This window comes from Nothobranchius furzeri, chromosome 13, assembly GCF_043380555.1.
Source record: "Nothobranchius furzeri strain GRZ-AD chromosome 13, NfurGRZ-RIMD1, whole genome shotgun sequence".
In the NCBI taxonomy this organism is placed as follows: domain Eukaryota; kingdom Metazoa; phylum Chordata; class Actinopteri; order Cyprinodontiformes; family Nothobranchiidae; genus Nothobranchius; species Nothobranchius furzeri.
Window position 1 is genome coordinate 65,026,606 of NC_091753.1, and position 24,642 is coordinate 65,051,247.

The following is a 24,642-nucleotide window of genomic DNA, read 5'->3' on the forward strand; positions in this document are numbered from 1 at the left end:
TAATGCCACAGCAAGTCATTTTGTCCAACAATTGCACAAATAATATCCAAACAAGAATACACAAACACAGAGACTCAAAATCCCGGAGCAGTTTCCAAGCCAGACCGAGGCTCTACTGAGGCCTTTCCACGGAGCTAGCTCTGTGGTCACGTGGGTCTGATGCTCATTAATTATACAGAATTTTAGGCTTTTAATACACTTAAACAGAATCAGAAGTTTTTATTGCCATATGTGTGCCAAGTCACAACATTAGGAAATTGCTGCGGTATTTTGGTGCAGAAGGTAAGATAGAAAAAAAATTAATTAAGAGATAAGCAAATATAAGAACTAATAAAACACTCATGATAAAATTATTAATGTAAAAAGTGGCAAGAATTAGAGAAGCAGCTATCTACTCCGTGTAGGTACTAATCTGAGTGTTTGTTGAATGTTTCAAGCACAGCATCGGGTCATGTGACTGGGACCAATCAACTTGAGTGGGCTGCCCTAGGATGTTCATTCAAAAGTCCAACTGCAGAGGGGAAGAAACTGTTTTTGTGGCGAGAGGTTCTGGTCCGAATGGATCTGAGCCTTCTGCCAGATGGGAGCGAGTCGAAGAGACTGTGTCCAGGGTGACACGAGTCAGCTATTATCCGACCTGCACGCCTCAATGTCCTAGAGGTGTGCAGATCTTGAGTGGAGGGGAGTTTGCAGCCAATGACCTTCTCTGCAGAGCGCACGACACGCTGCAGCCTCTTCTTGTCCCTGGTGGTAGCTCCAGCGTACCACACGGTGATGGAGGAGGTGAGGGTGGACTTGATGATAGCGGTGTAGAAATGCCTCATCGACTGTGGTGATAGGTTGAATTTCTTCAACTGCCTCAGGAAGTGCTGGGCCTTTTTTCTGATGGTGGTGATGGTGGGCTCCCATTTGAGGTCCTGGGTGATGGTGGTGCCCAGGAAGCGACATGAGTCCACCATCGTGATGGGAGTGTCAGACAGGTTTAAGGGGGCGATGGGGTGTGTGTGTTTCCTAAAGTCCACAACAACCTCCGCTGTCTTCTGGGTGTTTAGCACCAGGATGTTGTGGCTGCACCAGGACACCAGCCGCTCAGCCTCCATTCTGTAAGCGGACTCATCCCCATTAGAGATGAGTCTGATGATGGTGGTGTCGTCAGCAAACTTAATTAGTTTGACAGACTCGTGCTTGGAGGTGCAGCTGTTGGTGCACAGGGAGAAGAGCAGAGGGACAAGAACACAGCCCTGTGGTGAGCCGGTGCTGACGGTCCGTTGGTCCGAGACATTCTTCCCCAGCCTGACTTGTTGTTTCCTGTCTGTCAGGAAGTCAGTGATCCACCTGCAGATGGGGTCAGGCACGTTCATCTGGGACATTTTGTCTTGGAGGAGGTCTGGCAGGATTGTGTCGAATGCAGAGCTGAAGTCCACGAACAATAACCTGGCGTAGGTACCTGGGGAGTCCAGATGCTGCAGGATGAATTGTAGAGCCATGTTGATTGCGTCATCTACAGACCTGTTTGCTCTGTATGCAAACTGCAGGGGGTCCAGGAGGGGGGCTGTGAGGGTCTTGAGGTGGGGGAGAACTAGGTGCTCAAATGACTTCATGACCACAGATATCAGAGCCATAGGTCTGTAGTCATTTAGTCCAGTGATTAAACAGAAGAGTGAGAAAAAAAAATTCACCCCCCCCTCAGAGTTGTCATGAGTGTAAACTAGATCATTTAAACCTAAAACATGTTTTGGTACCAGGCTGTAAACATGTTTATTTCTGCTGTGAAATTGGTATTTTTAACATGGGAGTCAATGAGGATTTGCTCGCTTCTGACACCAGCCCCTAGTGGATGAGGGTGGAACTGCAATTTTTGTCACTTCCGCGTTGGCTTCAATTTTTCACCCACATTGTAGGGGCTTGGTAAGGAAGCATGGGGCTGGCTGGTCAGGCTATCAAAGTTCTTGACAGATGTTAGAATCGACAGGGAGATGACGTCTCAAATGTTTTATGCTCTAAATATGCTATGAAGATTTCGTCCGAAAGTATTTTTGCCTAAGGACCTAGCAAGGACACTTCCAACAGAGCGTTACTGTGATGTATGCTATGCCAATATTAGAGGTTATAAACTAGGCATATGCTACACAACCAACTTTTGTACTTGCCAGTACGGGATGCATCACTTCCTGTTGTGGTTTGACAGCGGACTCTCTTCTAATACATTTATGGAAGACTCACTTGGCTCCACTGTCCCCAAGAGACGCCACATATTGACAACATTTTTATTACAGACAGAAGGGAAGACAGGAGCACTGAGAGGAAGAGGCAGAAACAAGAGACAGGACAATAGAAGAGAGACAGAGAAGGAGTGAGACGGAACAGGAAAATCATCAGGAGGAGTGTTTGTGATTAGGTTATGAAACAATCCTTGCTTGAAGTTAAATGCTTACGTACAGTCAGGTCCATAAATATTGGGACATCGACACAATGCTAACATTTTTGGCTCTATACACCACCACAATGGATATCAAATGAAACGAACAAGATGTGCTCTAACTGCAGACTGTCAGCTTTTATTTGAGGGTATTTACATCCAAATCAGGTGATAGGTGTAGGAATTACAACAGTTTGCATATGTGCCTCCCACTTGTTAAGGGACCAAAAGTAACGGGACAGAATAAGAACCATAAATCAAACGTATACATTTCAATACTTGGTTGCAAATCCTTTGCAGTCAATTACAGCCTGAAGTCTGGAACACGTAGACATCACCAGACGTTGGGTGTCATCCCTGGTGATGCTCTGTCAGGCCTCTGCTGCAACAGTCTTCAGTTCCTGCTTGTTCCTGGAGCATTTTCCCTTCAGTTTTGTCTTCAGCAAGTGAAATGCATGCTCAGTCAGATTCAGGTCAGGTGATTGACTTGGCCATTGCAAAACAGTCCACTTCTTTCCCTTCAAAAACTCTTTGGTTGCTTTTGCAGTATGCTTTGGGTCATTGTCCATCTGCACTGTGAAGCGCCGTCCAATGAGTTCTGAGGCATTTGGCTGTGACCAAAGCCTACTGGTTGTCCAGCACCAGGCTAAAGGTCAAAGGTGACAGATCATTTGCTGCTGTAGCCCCCAGACTCTGGAACTCTCTCCCCCTGAGCCTGAGATCAGTGGACTCAGTGGTCTCCTTTAAAAAGCAGCTGAAGACTCACCTGTTCAGGCTTTGGTGTGACCTTCATCGCCCTCTTCTTGTTCTGCTCTCCCTACTTATTCCGCCTTTCCCGGGATCCACTGATTTCCCCATTTTTCTTCATTTTTCTTAAAATAAAAAAACCTTTTAAATGATTATTTTCTTCCTCATTTTCATTCACTTGGTGGTGCAGTGGTTAGCACTGTTGCCTCGCAGCACGAAGGTTGCAGGTTCGAAACTTGGCTGCAGCCTTTCTGCGTGGAGTTGCGTGTTCTCCCCATGCATGCGTGGGTTTCCTCCGGGTACTCCGGTTTCCCCCACAGATCACAACATGCCCTATAGGTTAAAAATTGTAAGTCGCTTTGGATAAAAGCGTCTGCTAAATAAATGAACACAAATAAATGAACACTTATCTGGAGTCGGGTCATGGGGGCAGTAGCCTAAGGCAAGAGGCCCAGACTTCCCTCTCCCCAGCCACTTGGGTCAGCTCCTCCGGGGGAATCCCAAGACGTTCCCTGGCCAGGTGAGAGACATAGTCCCTCCACCGTGTCCTGGGTCTGCATTTAGGTCTCCTACCGGTTGGACGTGCCCGGAAAACCTCACCAGGGAGGCGTCCAGGAGGCATCCTGACCAGATGCCCGAGCCACCTCAACTGGCTCCCCTCGATGTGGAGGAGCAGCGGGTCTACTCCGAGCCCCTCCCAAATGACTGAGCTTCTCACCCTATCTCTAAGGGAGAGCCCAGCCACTCTTCGGAGTTTCCACTGCATTTATCCACAATCTTGTTCTTTTGGTCACTACCCAAAGCTCGTGACCATAGGTGAGGGTAGGAACGTAGATCGACCGGTACATTGAGAGCTTCGCCTTCTGACTCAGCTCTCTCTTCACCACGACAGACCAGTACAACGCCCGCATCACTGCAGGTGCAGCACCAATCCGCCTATCGATCTCACGCTCCAGTTTTCCCTCACTCGTGAACAAGACCCCGAGATACTTGAACTCCTCCACTTGGGGCAGGACCTCATCCCTGACCCGGAGAAGGCATTCTACCATTTTCTGAATCAAAATCGTGGTCTCAGATTTAGAGGAGCTGATTTTCATCCCAGCTGCTTCACACTCGGCTGCGAACCGCTCCAGCGAAAGCTGAAGATCACGTTCTGATGAAGCCAACAGGACCACATCATCTGCAAAAAGCAGAGACCTGATCCTCAGGCCACCAAAACGGATGCCCTCCACATCTTGGCTGCTCCTAGAAATCCTGTCCTTAAAGGTTATGAACAGAATCGGTGACAAAGGGCAGCCTTGGCGGAGTCCAACTCTCACTGGGAACGAGCCCGACTTACTGCCGGCAATGCGGACCAAGCTCTGACACCGGTCATATAGGGACCTAACAGCCCGTATCAGAGGGCCTGGTACCACATACTCCCGGAGTACCCCCCACAGGGCCCCCCAAGGGACGTCAAATGCCTTCTCCAAATCCACAAAACACATGTAGACTGGTTGGGCAAAGTCCCACACAACCTACAGGATCCCTCTAAGGGTATAGAGCTGGTCCAGTGTTCCACGGCCAGGAGGAAAACCACATTGCTCCTCCTGAATCTGAGGTTCAACAATCCGACGGACCCTCCTCTCCAGAACCCCTGAATAGACCTTACCAGGAAGGCTCAGGATTGTGATCCCCCTGTAGTTGGAACACACCCTGCAGTCCCCCTTTTTAAATAAGGGGACCACCACCCCAGTCTGCCAGTCCAGTGAGACTGCTCCCGATGTCCACGCGATATTGCAGAGCCGTGTCAGCCAACACAGCCCCACAACATCCAGAGCCTTAAGGAACTCCGGGCAGATCTCGTCCACCCCTGGAACCTTGCCACAGAGGAGCTTTTTAACCACCTCAGTGACCTCAGCACCAGAGATTTGAGAGGCCAACCCAAAGTCCCCAGGCTCTGCTTCCTCACTGGATGACGTGTTGGTGGGATTGAGGAGGTCTTCGAAGTATTCTGCCCACCGATCCACAACGTCCTGAGCAGAAGTCAGCAGCACTCCATCCCCACTATAGATAGTGTTGGTAGCGCACTGTTTTCCCAAACTGAGGCACCAGATGGTGGACCAGAATCTCCTCGAAGCTGTACGGAAGTCTTGCTCTATGGTCTCACGGAACTCCCCCCATGCCCAGGTTTTTGCCTTGGCGACCACCCGAGCCGCGTTCCGCTTGGACTGTCGGTACCTGTCAGCTGCCTCTGGGGTCCCACAGGCCAAAAAGACCTGATAGGACTCTTTCTTCAGCTTGACAGCATCCCTAACCGTCAATGTCCACCAGCAGGTTCGGGGGTTGCCACCACGACAGGCACCGACGATCCTGCGACCACTGCTCCGGTCGGCCGCCTCAACAATGGAGGCACAGAACAGGGTCCATTCAGACTCAATGTCCCCCACCTCCCCCGGAACATTTTGGACGTTCTGTCGGAGGTGGGATTTGAAGCTCCTTCTGACAGGAGATGCTGCCAGACGTTCCCAGCAGACCCACGCGATACGTCCCCTGCCTGGTCTGACCGGCATCCTCCCCCACCATCTGAGCCAACTCACCACCATGTAGTGGTCAGTTGACAGCTCCGCCCCTCTCTTCACCCGAGTGTCCAAGACATGCGGCCGCAGGTCAGACGAAACAACAACTAAGTCGATCTTCGAGCTGCTGCCTAAGGTATCCTGGTTCCAAGAGCACATATGGACACCAATATGTCTGAACATGGTGTTCATTAAGGACAAATCCATGACTGACACAGAAGTCCAATAACAAAACACCACTTGAATTCAGATCAGGGGGCCGTTCCCCCCCAACCACACCTCTCCAGGTCTCACTGTCGTTGCCCATGTGAGCGTTAAAGTCCCCCAACAGAACGACGGAGTCACTGGAAGAAGCGCTTTCCAGCACCCCCTCCAAGGTCTCCAAAAAGGGTGGGTAGCCTGAACTGTAGTTTGGTGCATATGCACAGACCACAGTCAGAACCCGTCCCCTCACACGTAGGCGGAGCAAGGCTACCCTCTCATTCACTGGGGTGAACCCCAATGTACAGGCACCAAGATGGGGGGCAACTAGTATGCCCACCTCTGCTCGGCGCTTCTCAGTGAGAGCAACTCCAGAGTGGTAGAAAGTCCAACCCCTTTCAAGGAAACTGGTTCCAGAGCCAGAGCCATGCACTGAGGTGAGTCCAACTATATCTAGTCGGAACCTCTCAACCTCACACACCAACTCGGTTTCCTTCCCCACCAGAGAGGTGACATTCCATGTGCCAAGAGCCAGCTTCTGTAGCCGAGGATCAGACCGCCAAGGTCCCCGACCTCGACTACCACCCCTCACACACTGGACCTGACCCCTTTGGCCCCTCCTACGAGTGGTGAGCCCATGGTGCCTGGCCAGGCTCCATGGGCGAAAGCCCGGCCACCAGACGCTCGCCAACGTGCCCCACCTCCAGGCCTGGCTCCAGAGGGGGGCCCCGGTGACCCACGTCCGGGCGAGGGAACATGTTTTCCATTTATATGATTCATCATAAGAGATCTTTGGGCTGCTCTTTGTCTTATCCCTTGCCTAGGACCTGTATGTCATGGGTGACCCTACCAGAGGCAGAAAGCCTCTGACAACTTCGCTCCTAGGATCATTGAGGCACTCAAACCCCTCCACCACAGTAAGGTGGCAGCCCAGAGAGAGGGTCTTGTCTATATTTTTTTATTTTTATTTTAACTTATTACAAGAGCAACAGTTTTGTTCTCTTGGTGAGGGGTCTCGTTCCCATGCCCAAACAGTAAAAAAATACAAATGACGACTTTAGTCATCAATGGCATTGAATGAGTTAAACATGTTTTTGATCATTTTTTTGAATTCTGCTTTTGATTTAAAATTTTTGTTTTTGCGAAGTGCCTCGTGATTTTTATCTTGAGAGGTGCTATAGAAAAGATTGTTTTCTTTCTTTCTTTATTTTACTTTGCTAATCTCAGCTAGCACAAGAGCGGCAGTGGCATAAATGCATAAATATAATTTTACTTACTGAAGTAAATGAAGCCGAGACTTCTTGGCTGCTCTGTTAGTGCAATTAATACCACAGCAAGTCATTTTTGTCCAACAATTGCACAAATAATCCAAAAAGAATACACAAACGGCACAACTAATGGTCTAAGTTGAGAGACTGAAAATGGCGGAACAGTTTTAAGGCGAGGCCGAGGTGAGCTAGCTCTTAAGTCACGTGGCTCTGGTGCTCATTAATTATTCAGAGAAAAGAAAGATATTGAGCACAATGTTAAAAACACTTTAATATGTTTAGGTATCACAGTGTGAGCTGCATCAGACATATTTTAGGTTATTTTCACATACATACCATCACTCACTATCTGAACAGAGCTGCTTTCTTTAACCTTTACCTTTGTATAATAAAAACTTTAGCCTAAACTAACAAGTTTTCTTCTTTCAGAAAATCTGAACAATTTCATACTTTTATGAAAACGTTGTCCTATAACCTTTTCTTTTACATCATCCACAATTAATTTAACACTTGTTTCATTTGCCAACTTGTGAATGATAAAATCTAACTAAACGTGCACTTCAGACCAGTCACTAAGCTAAGTTAGCTCCTAGCTTAGCCGACATGTGGTGATAAACGCATCAACTCACTTTAAGCTAAACACAAGAAAACGTTCTTTTGCTGTCAAACTTAACTCGACAACTCCATTTAGTTTTCAAAGTTCGGTAGATAAGATACTTGGATACCATTAAACATGTGCTTACTTACTTTCTGATCGTCCTCCATCTTGGAACGCCGCCACACAGTGGGCGGCGCCGTCTCAAAAACAATACAAGCCTGAATTAACATAGAGCCTGAGGAAGTTTGCAGCCGCAAACAAAACGTAGCGGGAAAACAGGTAACAAAACTGTTCGGTGTTTTAAAAAAGAACTACAGCATGGAATTAGAAATACGACACAGCGAGAACACACCTAAGATGCTGAATTAACAGTCGGCCTGAATCTGCGATCTCAGTAATAACATAAAAACGATAAGAAACACATTACAACAATAAAGCGAGTCGCTGTCTAAAAGCTAGGTCGTAAAAGTGGGTCTTTAAATGAAATTTTAAAACCGCCAAAGACGAAGCCTGCTGAACAGTAATGGGAAGTGAGTTCCAACATGTGGGGCAGGGCGGACTCTTTTTATTTAAAGACTTTTGCTTTGAAACACTCTCAGTAATTATGGGAACGCTCTCATTCCGGAACAGTTTGTCCTCCTCTGAGTGGACCAGCACGTTTTCCCAGAGATGGAAAGGAACATCTATAAATGTTCGCATTGTAATTTGGTTTTTGAGCTTCTGAAATAGAATTTGGTTGTAGCGCAGTAACATTTAAGAGACGAGGAAGTGAAATGCTGATACGTGCACACGCCTGTAAAGAAATAGAAAATGGCTGAGTTCCCGCCTAGACCTTTTACACTCAGTTCATACACATATTCATTTATTCTTATGAAGATTTTAATTAAGCAAAAAAAAAAAAAAGCTAAAACACCTGTCAAAAGTAAAAAAAAAACATTTAAATCATGTAATTTAGTCTACAGATGTGTAACGTTCCTGATGTGCATCAGATCAGGTGTGAGATGCTGGAAAGTCTTCAAAATTAACCTGGAAAGTGCTTAAAAAGTTAAAGAAAAAGGGGTGTGAGGCCCTCAGGAGGATGAAGTGACTGAAAAGCTTTTATTGTTTCCAAGCCCCCACAATGCGGCTCAAAAATTGGTCCCAACCCAGAAGTACCAAAAATTGCAGTTCCACCCTCATCCACTAGGGGCTGGTGTCAGAAACGAGCAAATCCTCATCGACTCCCATGTTAAAAATACCAATTTCACAGCAGAAATAAACATGTTTACAGCCTGGTACCAAAACATGTTTTTGGTTTAAATGATCTAGTTTACACTCATGACAACTCTGAGGGGGGTGAATTTTTTTCTCACTCTTCTGTTTAAGTGTATTAAAAGCCTAAACTTCTGTATAATTAATGAGCATCAGACCCACGTGACCACAGAGCTAGCTTCGTGGAAAGGCCTCAGAAGAGCCTCGGTCTGGCTTGGAAACTGTTCCGGGATTTTGAGTCTCTGTGTTTGTGTATTCTTTTTTGGATATTTTTTGTGCAATTGTTGGACAAAATGACTTGCTGTGGCATTAATTGCACTAATAGAGCGTCCAAGGAGTCTCCACTTCATTTTTTCGGTAAGTAAAATTATATTTATGTATTTTAGGTCACTGCCGAGCTGGGCTTAGATTTTAACATGTACTGTTTAACCATGAAATTTAAATGTAATAGGGTAAAACCCAGTGCATTTAACATAATGCTGCACTTTAGAAAATGGGTTGAAATATAACATGTTGGTGGAGCTGGGTTCCCACTATCGGCTTGTGGAGCTCTCAGGAGATCGATGTTTTCCACCCGGAATGCCGGCTGTTTCTCCCCGCAGCCCGGTCCATCGCTGTCTGATCGCGGCTTCTGTGTGCTGCGGCGGGCTGCTGGCTTGTGGAGCTCTGGGATGGAAACCTTTCCACCAGGTTCTCCACAGCAGCAGCTCTGCGCATCTCAGATCGCAGCGGCGCTTGTCTGCTGGGCGGCTGCCGGCTTGTGGAGCTCTCAGAGACCTCTGTGTTCCACCCGGTTTTACCCAGCGGTCAGCCCGGCGTATCTCTGACTCAGAAGCTCTGATGTTGTGCACAGTTAACTCCGGTTGTAGCTAGGTTGCTACCTCCGTTAGCTTAGCTCCCACCTCCGCATTATCTTTGGGTTAGCTTCAGGTTAGCTTGTAGCTAGTTTGACCGGGTGTCGTCAGTTGATCCCAGCCTTACAGCCCCACCCTCAGCTCCTCCTCTCTTCCCTTTTATGGAATGGTCTGGGCTTGACGGAACCTGTGACACGGTCAAAATGGCGGTGGTGGCCACCTCCCATTATAGCACAAAAACTTGTTATTGGAGTCTATGGAAACCCATTGTCCATATATGTTTGTCGATGATTGTTTCATGGCTAATCAAATAAAAGCATGTCGACTAGTTTCAGCCGCACTGGCCTTCGTCAGGACAGGAAGTGTTTGGTAGCCAGCTGTTTTAGTTGAGCTGGCGGAAGTCACATGACTAGTGTTTCCAACGAATGAAATAAAAATATTAGCATTTAAGTATAAAACTAAGTAATCAATGAAAAGCTAGAAAAAAGACACTTTTTCACTGCAAGAACCCTGGTTTTCCTTCTGCTAGTTGTTGATGAAATGACCTGAAATCCCTTCCTGATGATCGTTTCTTGTTGTGGTTGTGATTCACACAAAGAGCAACGATAAGTTAGGGTTAGGGTGTTCCTGCAGCCTCGGTCTGAAGCTGTCAGACCATTGCTGCAAGTAAAATGATGTGTTACTACAGCAATACGTCACAGTCTCATCTAGGCCCTTGAATCCTTTTGTCTACCCTCAGGAGGGTTGTGGGATGCAGCCCAATGCCCATCGCTCTCAGGTCTACTCCCTGGACCCGACTCGATTCCCAGACCTGAAACTGGCTGGGACCGGAGAGGTCGGGGTGGCAGGTTGGTCTCTACTCCTTTACACTCTTAAATACCCCTAATGCCCATTTACAATAAAACGTGAAAATGAGATTTTATTTTAAAAGACTGATCAGTCCCAGTTTGATCCTCACACACACATACACACACACACACACTACATCAGCAGCATGCTCAGTCGTGCGCTTGTGTTTTTGACATCAGGCTATTTCATGGATCATGCAGTAAACTGGAAGGATCTCCCCATCAGGTTAGAAACTGCTCCTATGCTGCAGACAGAGAGGCGTTGTAGTGCGTCTGACCGACACAAGGACTGACTGTTTGTCTCCACAGATCTGTGTGCTGCAGCACCTGCTACAGACCAGAGACGGACACGGGCAGAGAGACGTGGGGGCTCTACAGAGTTCATCACTTCAACAAGGTCAAACTCACCAAACGTACCGTGTTCACTCGGATAAAAGTATCAATAAAACCACAATAAAGTTCCTTTAGTCAGTACTCCACTGTCGAGGTTTGAAAGCACACTCCTCCTCTTCAGACAAAACCATTCTGGGGATGCTGTGGTGACGCCGAGCAGCACATCCAGAAACGGCCTCTCTGCTGGCCACACTAGACTCCATCTTTAAAGGTCTCCATCCATTCAAGAAGAGAATTCATAACAGACCATGTCCTTAATTACACGTTTTCTGATTATGTAAATAATGCTCTCACTACTGTCTTCTACACCTGAAAATTTCACACACACACACACACACACACACACACACACACACACACACACACACACACACACACACACTCCAGATGATACCAGAATCAGTTAAAACTACTTAAACGATGTCCAGGTCTATTTAGGATACAAGTCAAATACAAACATGGGTAATGTTCTGACATCCGTTGACTATATTTCTGGGTTTTTCCTGCGTTCAAATTTGCGTGACGGCCGCCCCAGCCTGATTTCACTCTGCCCCCAGCTACATGGATGTTATTTTAACTGCAGTTACAGCGTTGCGCCACTAGGAGCGCTGTATCAGCAGCAGTGCATCGAAAAGCGCTAAAACCGCTGCAGACAAAGATCAAAAACTACTTTTCTCGCTAGTTGGTACATATCTATGGTTGGTGCTGTTGACGTCCTGATTTCCCCCAGGCTCTTCCATATCAGAGCAGGGCTGTACAGTGGTGTCTGTGCGTGTCTATTTTTAAACGTAGCACTGGTGCAACATCTTTGAATTACTATTTTCCCGAGAACTTTACTGAACAAAAGTAAGTTACGTGTAAGAAAAATGCTTTTCCTGGTGCGCAGTGTGGTCATCTGGATGCAGTGGAGGAAAATAAAGGAACCAGCAAAGGCAGAACCGGTCCAAAGTTTGGGATCAAAAGTGCAGCTACACGCAGATTTGCTAATGCTAAAGCTAACGGGTAGCAGACCACGATCAAGTGGCGCACAGAAAAATATATGATGATGTAAAACTAAGAAAGACTAAACTCTACAAGCGGATGGAAAGTCCCCATCATCCTGTTTATTCTGCATCCTGCAGCACTACGGATCAGAACCGCTGCAGGTACGGGTCACATTACTGCTATAAGTCTGGCAAGCCGTTGTAGTATATAATTCACAAACGCTTCTATCTTTGAACATAATTTAAACTGGATTATTGCTAACCCGTACATAATAGACATGCCACCGTTACATTGTTAGCAGCAGAAATTAAATGTTATTAGCATTTCCAACACAAATGCATGTTAATGAAATGCATTATATTTTACTGCATATATTTATGTGTTGTTAATACAAACCTAAATGTTACTGAAATGTAGGTCAAATATTTAAAGATATTATAACTATAAATATCAGATGGAAAAAGGAACTAAACACTAGTCTAATGCATATTATTGAGACTTTCATAATAAGAGTCTGTTATTTCAGCCTGATAATTTTGTTGTTTTATTTCATATTTTTTAGCAGCAAACCTGTTTTGTTTCACTTGAAACGTCAAATGGAATATTCTATTAACAGAAGCTTGGATTAGAACACTTAACGATAACATATTTGGCCTTTAAAAAAGTGAGGCAGTTGAATGCACAGAGTACACATGTGCTGGTGCACAGTCAGGATGGTACCACCTCTGCCTCAGTTTGAGCCAGGAAAACCCTGATATGTTTGATCATGAGGAAAGCATGATGAGCACAGCTGATGTTCTGTTCTTCAGGTGGAGATGTTTGGAGTGACGGCGGATGAGACTGGAGAGGAAAGCGCTCAGCTGCTGGAGGAGTTTGTCAGTTTGCAGAAGGAGATGTTTTCTACCCTGGAGCTTCACTGCAGGTTTCACAGCACATCGTTTCTCTCATGAAAGACCCTGTCAGCGTACAACTGTCATTCTTCATCCAACTAAACTGTAAACTCCACTTCAGTCAGGGTTGAAGTAGATCTGCTGTCCTCCTAACTGAAACATCCTTTAGTAGAGCAAGTGCTACAAAAACCCACTCTGAAGAAGTGAAACATCAAACCAACAACCTAGGGAGCCTGTCTATTTGAATCATCCAATGAACAGTCAGTATTTCCTTTATAATGTTTCAACACCAAGAGTGTCTTCATCAGAGTGGAAACACTCGCCTCTGTCAGTGCGCCCCAGGGCAGCTGTGGCTACATCGTAGCTCATCCCCACCAGTGTGTGAATGTGTGTGTGAATGGATGAATGATACACTGCAGTGTAAAGCGCTTTGGAGTCCTTACTCTGAGAGGCGCTATACAAGTGCGGGCCGTTTATCGTTTAACATCACCCGTAGACGCTGGAGGAGCAGTGGCTCTACTTTGAGCCCCTCCCAGATACCCGAGCTCACCTATCTGCAGCCGATCAGAGAATGGGTTGGCATGGCAACATCCTGTTAAAGTCCAAGTTCACTGAGAAACTGTTTTTTAACTTGTTTATTAAAATGTGATGGGTCGCCCGAGTTTAACATGCAGGCTAAACATGAAAACAGTCTTCTGCCCATTTCCTGCATTAGCCACCCACTGAAAACCGTTTCTTCTCCTCAGAGATAATACAAGTCAAAATGTCCCCAAAGGAAGGGTTAGTTAGCTGGTTAGTGTAGGGGAGTTGCTATCCCTACACCCTAATCCTAATAAGTCTTATTATTATTCACCCGTGACCCGTTGTCATGTGGTAGAGTCGTGTTGCTGTTAGCCAATCAGAGGAGAGATGTCAGAATATCAGGAAATAAGACTCCGTGCTCTGGCTTACTTCGGCCCAATCCCAACACTCGCCCTGCGGTCTTCAGCAGGGCGCACTTGGAGAAAGTGTGCAGTAAGGCTTCGACTGCGTAGTGCACAAGTGTGCAAATAATTGGCGAATTGAGATGGTGAGTATTGGGTCATCGCATGATGGGATGCTGGTTGCTGTGATACTTTAAAAAAAGCTTTATTAACAACTTTCAAACAAACAATACATTTACTTTCATTGCTGCTTTGTCTAAAAGTTTCAGAGCATCAACTAGTCATCCTAAAATACTTTTTCATATTTTCAGAAAAGGAACTTGAGCCGTTTCTCCCACAGCAATGGATTGTGGGGTAAGTACGGATCGAGGGTCACATTCAAACCCCTGGTCGGGATTGTGTAATTGAAGGCGCCAGGGTGGAAGTGCGAGTATTGGGATTGGGCCTTCTAGTTCCTGAAACAGGAATGCCAGAGCTCGTTTCCCACGGAGATCAAGTCACAAGGCCTTCGTTTCCACTAGAGCAGGGTCTCCAGCGCGTCACTCTCCTGGAAGCAGCCAGCGAGCTGCTCTGCCTGACTTGTAATTAACGAGGAACGGCTTTTAAATTTGATGTCAAGCCGTCCCTGTTTTTCGTAATATCCATCTGATTACGGCACAACGCGTTCGGTAAATGTGTTCTCCTGGAAAATGCAGATTAGCTGCAGCACAGATCCCCGTTTCTGATCTCAGCGGCTGGAGCGGTGATGGAAGACGGGGTGGCGTTGCTTATTGGTCCTGTCTGCGGTAACAGCTCGTTAAAGCACATTAAATGCTGTTTGTTTGTAAACACATGATGGACACCGGCTCCAGACCTTTAGACCTCTCCTGTGAGTTATTTCAACCAATTTCCCTCGACAGTTTCAGTTCCTTCTCTCATTTGGTTTTTGAAGCTCTCGCTCTGCTCTGCTCTGCTCTGCGTCAGACCCGTGAATCAGCTGATCCAGCTGCAGAGAAAAAGGAAAACCCTCCAACATTATTTTAATATTGTCAACAAAAATGCAGCAAAGCATCATTTGATCTGCAGCTGTTCAATCAAAACTTTACTTTTATGAGCAAAAAAAACATTTTAAATGAATCGGGAAAGCAGGAAGAAGAAAGGTTACGTCTGTTTTTACGTTTTACTTCAGTTCAAACGATTTAGAATTTAGTGTTTTCATCACATTTTTATTTGAAATATTTTCAGCTTTGTTTTATAAGAATTTTTGTTTTGCGTGTTTGGAAAAGTTATCATTACAATATTACTTGAAAGGTTTGTATAGAATGCTAGTTAAAGAACTTCAAATGGCAGTCTACGGTTTTTGGAAGCATTTGTTCATTCATGACAAAGTTGCTGAACACTATGAAAAGCTGACATTGCTGCTCGCGGGCAGGGCGCAGGGTCGGGGACAGAACTGGAACAGGTTAGCTGTGTGTGCTCAGAAACTTATGTTACTGATCCATTCTTAAAGAATGTCAAAGAAGATTCTTTAGCTGTGTTTCAAGTTTTCAGGAGATGGGATGTCCCATGTCATTTCCTACTGTGTTACAACCAATCAGAGTAGTTAACCTGAGGTTCTGCTCAGCTACTCTGTACAGAGTCCCTACCCCTGAGCCGGTACTCAGAAGGCTCCTGAAAACGGCTGTTCAGTTGGTCAAGTGCATGTCAGGAGGTTTCCTGTACAGCTATCCTGAAGTTCTGGTAGTGGAAACGGATCTGTTGTCTGAAAGTGTCTGATTGGTTAAAAACAAAATGCTTTGTTCATTAGATTTTCACAATGTTACTGTTACGTCCCCGACAGGAGATGTTAAAATGTGAAGGAGGGGTAACATAAGAAATACGACAGTGGCGTTTAAAATGGGTTTAATTGTGATAAAAGGTTCTAAAAACAAGAGCAAACAGATGGCGAGCGTTATTAAACTAATGCAAAACGAAAAATTCACTATAAGGTTAACAGTTAAAAGACAAATTATCAACTATATAAAACACCTGGTTAAAACTTTATTAAAAGTTTTACCTAAACTGAAGGTGTTTTAAAAACACAACGACGTTGATAAAAGTCTAAAAACTAAATCTGAGTTTACCTTAAAACACAGTCAACACTAGGTGACATGCACAAAAGATCCATGTGGATCACTCAGAGTTAAAACTATAACTATATACACCCCCACACATAAACAAAAGAAAAAGGATAAAAGTTAGTAAGGGACACAATAGTAACTTTTAAAACGTTTTCTTTAACAGCGAGGATCACATCAAAACAAGAGAGACCCCCGATAAAATAAAACAGGCTTTTTAAAAATCCCTACTCTTCATGCACTTCGCAGGCGGGCAGATTAAGCACATGTGCTGTTGCACATTCTGACCAGCAAAGGGAGGGGGTTAGCCACTGCCCTTCCTGGGGTGCTCCCGAGATGATGGAGTAAACCACCAACGCTAACCTGCTAGGTGCAACACCTGAGCCTGCCTGTGGGGGTCATCTCTGGATCCACGTCTTTTATCCTCCTCTCCTTGGGCCGGATCAGGCTCGAAGCTTCTGAGAGCTCATCCAGCAGTGGATCCTCCAGCGGGAGCTGGACCTCCAGAAGCACCCGCCAGTCATCCACAAAGCCATCTGTTTAAAACCTTGAAACAAATAAAACACCATTAAAATACCACCACCAGGGATTGTACATTCCTTCACGGTCTGCTGTTAAAATAAATATCCCGGACGAGCCCCCATTTATGTTACATCCCGACAGGAGATGTTAAAATGTGAAGGAGGGGGTAACATAAGAAATACGACAGTGGCGTTTAAAATGGGTTTAATTGTGATAAAAGGTTCTAAAAACAAGAGCAAACAGATGGCGAGCGTTATTAAAATAATGCAAAACGAAAAATTCACTATAACGTTAACAGTTAAAAGACAAATTATCAACTATATAAAACACCTGGTTAAAACTTTATTAAAAGTTTTACCTAAACTGAAGGTGTTTTAAAAACACAACGACGTTGATAAAAGTCTAAAAACTAAATCTGAGTTTACCTTAAAACACAGTCAACACTAGGTGACATGCACAAAAGATCCATGTGGATCACTCAGAGTTAAAACTATAAGTTAAAACTCATCACAACGACGGGGTTAAACCAAACAAGACCTGGAGGACAGCAGAACCCCTGCACTGCTGCCTCCTGGACTGCTGAAGGCACAGCCTTTTTATCCCAGGTGTGGCTCATCAGGAGGATTCAGTTCAGCTGTGCTCCTCAGCAGCCTGGAAGAGAGGAGGAGGAGGGGCGGTGTCCGGTCAATCACCATAGCTGGGTGATCCTGGCTGCTTTTTCCCCTCTTCAGGCTGGCAGCCGTGACACCCCCACACATAAACAAAAGAAAAAGGATAAAAGTTAGTAAGGGACACAATAGTAACTTTTAAAACGTTTTCTTTAACAGCGAGGATCACATCAAAACAAGAGAGACCCCCGATAAAATAAAACAGGCTTTTTAAAAATCCCTACTCTTCATGCACTTCGCAGGCGGGCAGATTAAGCACATGTGCTGTTGCACATTCTGACCAGCAAAGGGAGGGGGTTAGCCACTGCCCTTCCTGGGGTGCTCCCGAGATGATGGAGTAAACCACCAACGCTAACCCGCTAGGTGCAACACCTGAGCCTGCCTGTGGGGGTCATCTCTGGATCCACGTCTTTTATCCTCCTCTCCTTGGGCCGGATCAGGCTCGAAGCTTCTGAGAGCTCATCCAGCAGTGGATCCTCCAGCGGGAGCTGGACCTCCAGAAGCACCCGCCAGTCATCCACAAAGCCATCTGTTTAAAACCTTGAAACAAATAAAACACCATTAAAATACCACCACCAGGGATTGTACATTCCTTCACGGTCTGCTGTTAAAATAAATATCCCGGACGAGCCCCCATTTATGTTACATCCCGACAGGAGATGTTAAAATGTGAAGGAGGGGGTAACATAAGAAATACGACAGTGGCGTTTAAAATGGGTTTAATTGTGATAAAAGGTTCTAAAAACAAGAGCAAACAGATGGCGAGCGTTATTAAAATAATGCAAAACGAAAAATTCACTATAAGGTTAACAGTTAAAAGACAAATTATCAACTATATAAAACACCTGGTTAAAACTTTATTAAAAGTTTTACCTAAACTGAAGGTGTTTTAAAAACACAACGACGTTGATAAAAGTCTAAAAACTAAATCTGAGTTTACCTTAAAACACAGTCAACACTAGGTGACATGTACAAAAGATCCATGTGGATCACTCAGAGTTAAAACTATAAGTTAAAACTCATCACAACGACGGGGTTAAACCAAACAAGACCTGGAGGACAGCAGAACCCCTGCACTGCTGCCTCCTGGACTGCTGAAGGCACAGCCTTTTTATCCCAGGTGTGGCTCATCAGGAGGATTCAGTTCAGCTGTGCTCCTCAGCAGCCTGGAAGAGAGGAGGAGGAGGGGCGGTGTCCGGTCAATCACCGAGCTGGGTGATCCTGGCTACTTTTTCCCCTCTTCAGGCTGGCAGCCGTGACAGTTACTATCTTCCATGTACTATTTTAAGTAATATTGATGTATGGTAGGGCTGCACGATATTAGGAAAACCTGCGATATTCGATAACAATGATTAATATTGCGATGACGATATTACTTACGATAAATAAATAACTTAACTCAGGAACAAAAAATAATCTAAAACAAAGAAATAAAAAAAAATTAAAGAAAATGAACAAGAAAAGGCAATCAGTGGATCCCGAGAAAAGCAGAATCAGCAGAAAGAGCAGAACAAAGCTAACTCAGGTGTTTGCTTACTATCAAAATTAAGTGCCGTCCGTCTCGGGGGCGGGCATCTGACCTATGAGAACCCACCCAATTGGCCAAATGGGTGAAGAGCTCTATTTGATTTGTTAACAAACATCATGCTTCTGTTTGACTGACAGATTGCATTATGTGTAGCAAACATTATAGCTGACCATTCATTGCGATATTTATCTGTTCTTTGTAGGGTTGTCACGATACTAAAATTTCAAACTCGATTCGATACTTGAAAAAAACTCGATACTCGATTTCGATGCTGTTTAAAAACACCAATTTATTGAACAAGTTTATTCAAAAAATAACATTCCTCAATTTATATTGCAAAAATTAAATGTTAAGAATTAAGTGTGTAAAGTGCTTAAACCTTTCAAGTATCCGCATTTTTTAAAACGTGCGTACAAAAACTGACGAAAGTTAACACTTTAAATCAAGAATTGTCTCACTATATATACACTATTTGCAGAGTGATGTTTTGCCGCTTAAACTCTGTTTAAGGTGCATTTTTGTCATAAGATGTAATGCCATATGTTTTGTTCTGTACTTTTGAACAACTCTGTTGGTCAATAAAGGGAAAAAACGAATTTCTCCACAGTAGAACAAAGGTAATCTTAATAAAAACAGACTAGCGCACGGCAGTGACGTCATTAAAAGCGCCGGTTAATTAGCCGCAGCTAGTCTGTTCACGCCTAGAAATCCCAGACCCGCTCCAAACGAACAGGGGAATCACGTTAATGATTCCTAACAAAACCTTTCGACATGAAGATGTTTTGGTGCAGATAATGTCTTATTTCAAGGCTGCACCATGGGTGCCCGTCCGCACCCGTTATATGGATATACGCTGACGGCGATTTGCCGATGGATCTAAATACCCCAGGGAATCCAAGTAGCACCAAAGTTGTCAGCGTGAGTAAACAAACGTACTGCATGCTAGAAATTAAGTCCGGGTTGCAATAAACGGGAGTTTCCTTTAAGCACATAAGCGTGAATATACAATTACGTGTCGGACTTGGTATGCTAATTAAGTTGGGCTGTGAAGCGCCTCCCAAATTCGCTGTTAATGTTTATTTATTTGGCAGACAAAACTTGGATCGGAGACAACTCGCGTGGGAAATTGTAATGTAGCCATGCGTCGTCGTCTTCTTCTGTTTGTCTGGGAGGCGGAGGCTGCTTTACGACATCTGGCTATCGTGCGTGTCGGTGTACTTGAAGAAGGCTGTGTATAATAGTCCATGATATTGATACCACAGGGATGGAATATCTAATTTAGATACCACTTTTAGTATCGATTTATATCTAGGTATCGATTTTTTTGACAACACTAGTTCTTTGTGATATGTAGGGCTGCAACTAATGATTATTTTCATAATCGATTAATCTGTCGATTATTTTTTCGATTAATCGGTTTGTTATTGTTTAGCTATTTAAGTGATGAATACATTTCAGTTATGAAAAAGAAAAACATAAGAGAATTGTGCAGTTGACTGCAATCTATTTTATTGCACATGAACACAGTCAGCGGTGTAAAATCAGCTAAACAGTGCAAAATATCAGTCCAGAATAATTTTTTGGCATCAAAATATAAGAGGTAAATTCCATAAAAAATAATGTAGAATCTAGAATAGTGTTTGTAAGTGGTATGCATTGCTGGGGGGTGAGTGTCTTGTTCCCCATGTAGCTGTCCATCGTTGCTTGTTTTTTTCTGCATAAGAAACAAATAGACTGAAATAAGTACACATATAAAATAAAGCAGCACACACACTAAAACACTAAATCAATATTACGTTATTTGAATTAATTAACAATATACAGTGATCATTTATTTTGACAAAAATGTGTTGTGAGACGTTTTACAGTGTAAAACAGCCTTTTAATAGTAAAAAAAAGGTATTTAAAAATTGAAAGCGTACAACTATGCCGCGTTATATTCACCTGGACACAGCTCGTCTGTCTATTTTTCTCCGTGGAGTTGTCCTTTTTTGAATGAGGAACATAGTTATGGGTTTGTGCCGTTTTTCTCTTAACGAGAACATTATTATAAACAGACGTGCTAAATTTGGCAAGCGCATGATTCACAACACGGAGATTCACAATTGCATCTAGTCAATCAGAAGTAGAACACCGTAGACTGACGCGGCAAAAAAACATGTTTAACATCCACTATAACGAACTCAGCTCCCAAATTTGATCTGCGTTAGCTTGTTTATTTTCTGTTACTTACCGGATTTACCGGACTTTCCTCTGGTGCATCAGCCCCCACATGCTTTCGTCTCAAATGTTCACTTAGGGACGTCGTGCTTCCGTGCCATGCTAGATGGTTTTTGCATATTTTACAGGTCATCCGTCTTTTCAAGGCATCTAGAGCGAAGTGCTCCCCATACTCGTGAGGTTTTTGTCCGGGGTTTCTCTTGTTTTGTCGCTTCTATTTTTCTTCCGTATTTCTTCTTGTTCTGCCATCTCTCACAGAAAGATGCGCGTCAGTAACGTGTTACGTCGTGAAAACCGAGGGCACTTATTGGCTCATGTCTTCTTCTACGGCTCCACTGGTAGATCAGTGGCTCATTACTGCCACACACTGGCGGCAAATTTAACAGATTGTAACCGATGTCAGATTGTGGTAAAAAATAGACTTTATGAGGTAAAATATGATTATTAAACAACTAATCGATGACTAAAAAAGTTAACTATTTTAATAATCGATTAAATCGATTAGTTGTTTCTGCTCTAGTGATATGCATATTGTGCATGCTGATATCGCGAGAACGATATATTTACGATATATTGTGCAGCCCTAATGTATGGAAACACAGAGAAATCAATTAGTGAATACAATGCATGTTACTATAGTTAGCATAACGTTTTAACATAGTAAGCATATTCAGGCATGGAAAGTATCGAGGTGAATACATTGTTTGGTGGTGGCTCTTCTGTACTGTCACTGATTAAAAGTACCTCGTGGCCCAAAAAAGGTTGGAGAACCCTGCACTAGAGACCCCCGCACTAGAGACCTCTGCACTAGAGACCTCTGCACTAGAGACCCCTGCACTAGAGACCCCTGCACTAGAGACCCCTGCACTAGAGACCTCTGCACTAGAGACCTCTGCACTAGAGACCACTGCACTAGAGACCTCTGCACTAGAGACCCCTGCACTAGAGACCTCTGCACTAGAGACCACTGCACTAGAGACCACTCCACTAGAGACCACTCCACTAGAGACCACTGCACTAGAGACCACTGCACTAGAGACCCCTGCACTAAAGACCCCTGCACTAGAGACCCCTGCACTAGAGACCCCTGCACTAGAGACCCCTGCACTAGAGACCTTTGACCTAGAGACCCCTGCACTAGAGACCCCTGCACTAGAGACCACTGCACTAGAGACCACTGCACTAGAGACCCCTGCACTAGAGACCTCTGCACTAAAGACCCCTGCACTAGAGACCCCTGCACTAGAGACCCCTGCACTAGAGACCCATGCACTAGAGACCCCTGCACTAGAGACCCATGCACTAGAGACCACTGCACTAGAGACCCATGCACTAGAGACCACTGCACTAGAGACCTCTGCACTAGAGACCCATGCACTAGAGACCACTGCACTAGAGACCACTACACTAGAGACCCCAGCACAAGAGACCCCAGCACAAGAGACCCCTGCACTAGAGACCTCTGCACTAGAGACCCCTGCACTAGAGACCACTGCACTAGAGACCCCTGCACTAGAGACCCCTGCACTAGAGACCCCTGCACTAGAGACCTCTGCACTAGAGACCCCTGCACTAGAGACCCCCTGCACTAGAGACCCATGCATTAGAGACCCATGCACTAGAGACCCATGCACTAGAGACCCCTGCACTAGAGACCCATGCACTAGAGACCCATGCACTAGAGACCCATGCACTAGAGACCCCTGCACTAGAGACCCATGCACTAGAGACCCCTGCACTAGAGACCCATGCACTAGAGACCCCTGCACTAGAGACCCCTGCACTAGAGACCCCTGCACTAGAGACCCCTGCACTAGAGACCCCTGCACTAGAGACCCCTGCACTAGAGACCTCTGCACTAGAGACCCCTGCACTAGAAACCCCTGCACTAGAGACCCCTGCACTAGAGACCTCTGCACTAGAGACCCCTGCACTAGAGACCCCTGCACTAGAGACCCCTGCACTAGAGACCCCTGCACTAGAGACCCATGCACTACAGACCCCTGCACTACAGACCCCTGCACTACAGACCCCTGCACTAGAGACCCCTGCACTAGAGACCCATGCACTAGAGACCTCTGCACTAGAGACCCCTGCACTAGAGACCCCTGCACTAGAGACCCCTGCACTAGAGACCCATGCACTAGAGACCCCTGCACTAGAGACCCATGCACTAGAGACCCATGCACTAGAGACCCCTGCACTAGAGACCCCTGCACCAGAAACCTCTGCACTAGAGACCCATGCACTAGAGACCTCTGCAGATGTGTTGAAATAACGATGAAATAATGAGGAAGCATCCAGAACAAAGCTGTCTGGGATTTAGTGCAAAGAACTATACGAACATGTTTGTTTTTCTGAGTTGTTGTAGAGTCAACTCCCTGACTTGTTTCCTTTAGAGTGCTGGACATGCCAACTCAGGAGCTAGGTCCTCCTGCAAATAGGAAGTATGACATTGAAGCGTGGATGCCTGGGAGGAACAGCTATGGAGAGGTTAGCCTTATTTCCACCAAGAACATCGATCATTTGCTTTAGCAGACAGGAGATGATTGAAGAGGTCTAGCTGAGTGTGAGGTGTGCTTCTCATTCAGATTTCCAGTGGATCCAACTGTACGGATTACCAGAGCAGACGTCTGAACATCCTGTATGAGCGAGAAGATGGCAGCCTGCAGTACGCCCACACAGTAAGCCTTCAGAAGGGGACCACTGCTGCCACCCCTCCAGCCTCACATAACTGCTGTAATGGAGGCTGTTTCTCTTTTTGTCCTTCAATCCAGGTGAACGCTACAGCCTGCGCAATTCCCCGAATGATCATCTCCATCTTAGAGACTCACCAGAATAAAGTATGTCAGTCTTGTTCAGATCTGGCTTCCTGGAAATGGGAAATCTCAGACTTTTGAGTTTCTGAAGGGTTCTGATGAAATGTGAATGTTTTGGACTTCTTGTGTCTCCACGTCTCCAGGATGGATCCGTGCGCGTTCCTCAAGCCCTGAAGCCTTATTTGGGTCTGGATGTGATTGAGAAGCCAAAGTCCACACCACTGAAATACATTGGACCCAACCAGGCTCGTCGCCCCCCCAGACCTGCCCCTAAACCAAGATGAGGGTCCCACAAAGGGAACGCTTCAGCTCCAGCCAACGGCCACGCGCTCTGACGCCGGGAGGAGATTCCTGCACATCCACTTCCTAAAAATCTAATAAAATGTTTTCAAACAGCTTAGATTTTCTCGGAGGAATATTTTCTTACACGCAGTGAAGTTATGAAAGTAAACGGTTACTTGTGAACAACATTTCTCTTGTTGAGATTCAAGTGTGTTAAAATAGGTCTATGCTGCTTCAAAGCGCACATTGACTATAAACTATCCATCCATCCATCCATTCATTTTCATTCGCTTATCCAGAGTCGGGTTGCGGGGGCAGCAGCCTAAGGCGAGAGGCCCAGACTTCCCTCTCCCCAGCCACTTGGGCCAGCTGCTCCGAGGGAATCCCCAAGGCGTTCCCTGGCCAGGTGAGAGACATAGTACCTCCACCGTGTCCTGGGTCTACCTTTAGGTCTCCTCCCGGTTGGACGTGCCCGGAAAACCTCACCAGGGAGGCGTCCAGGAGGCATGCTGACCAGATGCCCGAGCCACCTCAACTGGCTCCTCTCGATGTGGAGGAGCAGCGGATCTACTC

At 45.4% G+C, this 24,642-nt stretch overlaps 1 protein-coding gene across 1 annotated transcript in view; it reads left to right on the top strand.

Moving 5' to 3' along the window:
- sars2 (seryl-tRNA synthetase 2, mitochondrial) overlaps positions 1 to 24,187 on the top strand; it is a 28,983-nt gene extending 4,796 nt beyond the window's left edge. The window contains exons 9-16 of the mRNA XM_054734686.2: positions 10,636 to 10,744; positions 10,925 to 10,970; positions 11,054 to 11,141; positions 12,931 to 13,043; positions 23,368 to 23,461; positions 23,560 to 23,652; positions 23,746 to 23,811; positions 23,931 to 24,187. Coding sequence (XP_054590661.2) covers positions 10,636 to 10,744; positions 10,925 to 10,970; positions 11,054 to 11,141; positions 12,931 to 13,043; positions 23,368 to 23,461; positions 23,560 to 23,652; positions 23,746 to 23,811; positions 23,931 to 24,071 — 750 coding nt within the window. The 3' untranslated portion in view covers positions 24,072 to 24,187. The remainder of the gene's footprint in view (positions 1 to 10,635; positions 10,745 to 10,924; positions 10,971 to 11,053; positions 11,142 to 12,930; positions 13,044 to 23,367; positions 23,462 to 23,559; positions 23,653 to 23,745; positions 23,812 to 23,930) is intronic.
- The last annotated feature ends 455 nt before the right edge of the window (positions 24,188 to 24,642 follow it).